This window comes from Austrofundulus limnaeus, unplaced genomic scaffold (genome assembly GCF_001266775.1).
Source record: "Austrofundulus limnaeus strain Quisiro unplaced genomic scaffold, Austrofundulus_limnaeus-1.0 Scaffold81, whole genome shotgun sequence".
Classification (NCBI taxonomy): Eukaryota; Metazoa; Chordata; class Actinopteri; order Cyprinodontiformes; family Rivulidae; genus Austrofundulus; species Austrofundulus limnaeus.
The window spans coordinates 967,564-969,468 of record NW_013952483.1 but is presented as its reverse complement, the minus strand read 5'-3'; the positions used below and the strand labels follow the sequence as shown (position 1 = coordinate 969,468).

At 40.1% G+C, this 1,905-nt stretch overlaps 1 protein-coding gene across 1 annotated transcript in view; it reads right to left on the bottom strand.

Annotated features, from left to right (window-relative positions):
• The window catches only part of pou1f1 (POU class 1 homeobox 1), a gene marked incomplete in the record, with an annotated part of 13,000 nt that extends 11,516 nt beyond the window's left edge, over positions 1–1,484 (bottom strand). Inside the window, 2 exon segments of the mRNA XM_014011510.1 lie at positions 661–1,145; positions 1,243–1,484. Coding sequence (XP_013866964.1) covers positions 661–796 — 136 coding nt within the window.
• Between the last annotated feature and the right edge of the window lie 421 nt (positions 1,485–1,905).

The following is a 1,905-nucleotide window of genomic DNA, read 5'->3' as shown; positions in this document are numbered from 1 at the left end:
TATATATATAGTTTAACAAAGTAGTGACGTAAAAGTGCTTTAACACACATTAGACATTTTTAAACGTCACATTTATCCAGCTGCTTCATAAATGCTTGTGTGTACAAATACATTTGCATGATCCAGTCTTGTAGCTCAAAATTATCCTCAAACACTGAAACTATGAAGTCTTTTTGACAAGGCTACTTCGTGATGAAAATAATAACTATTAATCATCCTTAAAGCAATTATCCACTGACAACTGGGCCAAACTAGCCAATTTGATTTGTTTACATCATTTCACTGCCTTTTCAATACATTTACACAGTTTTCTTCTTAGATTTATTCTCATCATTTCTCTTTAATGGCTGTGATGGGAATTGCTGGACAGGAGCACTGATTAAGCATCTCTGGTCAATTGCAGAGCAATAAAACCAACAACATGTATTATTTTTGTGTTTATAGTAAGTAAATCACTTCAGAGCATGTTTATGTGTTCGACATGTACATTGCCAATATCTTGCTTCAGGTTTCTAAACCACAGGGGTTTTTTTTTCAACTATTTTGCCAAATATAAAACAACCACTGGAGGATGCATTGAAAGTTGGTTATAACAAGAGTAATTTGGAAAGGAAAGACAYGACAGAAAAGGATGGAAGAAGGTAATCAGCTCTATTTTACCTGCAGAGACCATGCTGTGAGCGTGCGAGGTGGTTGGCAGGCAGTCGGTGGTCGAGCCGTGGTGCATGAGGATCGGCAGAGACGCATCTGCTGCCAGTGAGGTGAAAGAGTCAGGACCAAATGCCTGGCATGCCATTTTTTTTTTCTGGATCACTCAAGCAGTTCCAAATGTACACTGATGTTAGTCTTCCAACAAATTTACAGTCTTTTTAACTATTTGGTCTTTTCCATTTTTGCTTGTTTTTATATTTAGCTTTTTTTTTTTATCCTTGCATTCTTGAGATCTGTCTGCTTCTGTGTGTTTCTTGTGATGTCAGCTTTTTTGTGCCTCGTGTCTTTTTGCCTTGTCTCCTTCGGCCTCCTCTTGCTCTGCTGTCTTTCTCTGGCTGCGACTAGTCGTCTTACACCCTCAGGATTGTCTTCTTATCTTGTCCTTTTCTCTCTGGCTCAGTCAAGCATACGTCTCTCTTCAGGCTCTGGGGAATCTATGAGGATGAAAAAAAAAATAAAGTAAAACTGAATAAAACCGAGATGAGTTTCTTTTTTCTTTTTTTTTTCTCMAAGAGAAATGGATGTCGGCACCTCCGTCAGAACCCTTCACAGTTTCAGGCACAACTCTACCCCTCACACAAAACCTTTGCAGATGAACAGTGAAGAACTTTAGCTTCAAGTTAAAATCTCTGCTGGAGCTGCTGAGATGTGGTTCTCGACTACAGAGGCCTCTTGCTGTCTTTATTCAACAGCAGCGATGCGTGGAAGTCATACCCTCGGCATTTTTCTGCTTTGGTCTACTGCAGGTATTTATATCCCACCCACCTACACCTAACCACTGCCCCTCCTCGACCTATGAGATCCCCTTTTTTTTTCCTATCAAGCTGCCCCCCCACCCCCCACCACCACCTTCCAATTCTAAGTCAGTGCTGTAATTGCTTGTGTCTGTACTTACCTATGTTCTTATCCCATTTCCAAATCCAGGATTAGGGTACAGAGCGSCTGAGAAACCTGATCCTCTGCTCGCCGCTGCCTTTTTCACCCCCGTCCCTTTTGCTTTCCCTGATTACCAGATTAAGAGGCAATGGGAAAGGAAAGTGAACACTCAAAAAATTTATTTATTTTTTACAAATATTACAACTTTATTATCTATGAGTAGAAAGGGAACATAAAGCTGCACACGGAAGTTTTTAAAGAAGAGTCCCAAAAGACGATTAAACATTATTTTCCACCGGTTCTCCTACGTGTTTTGTT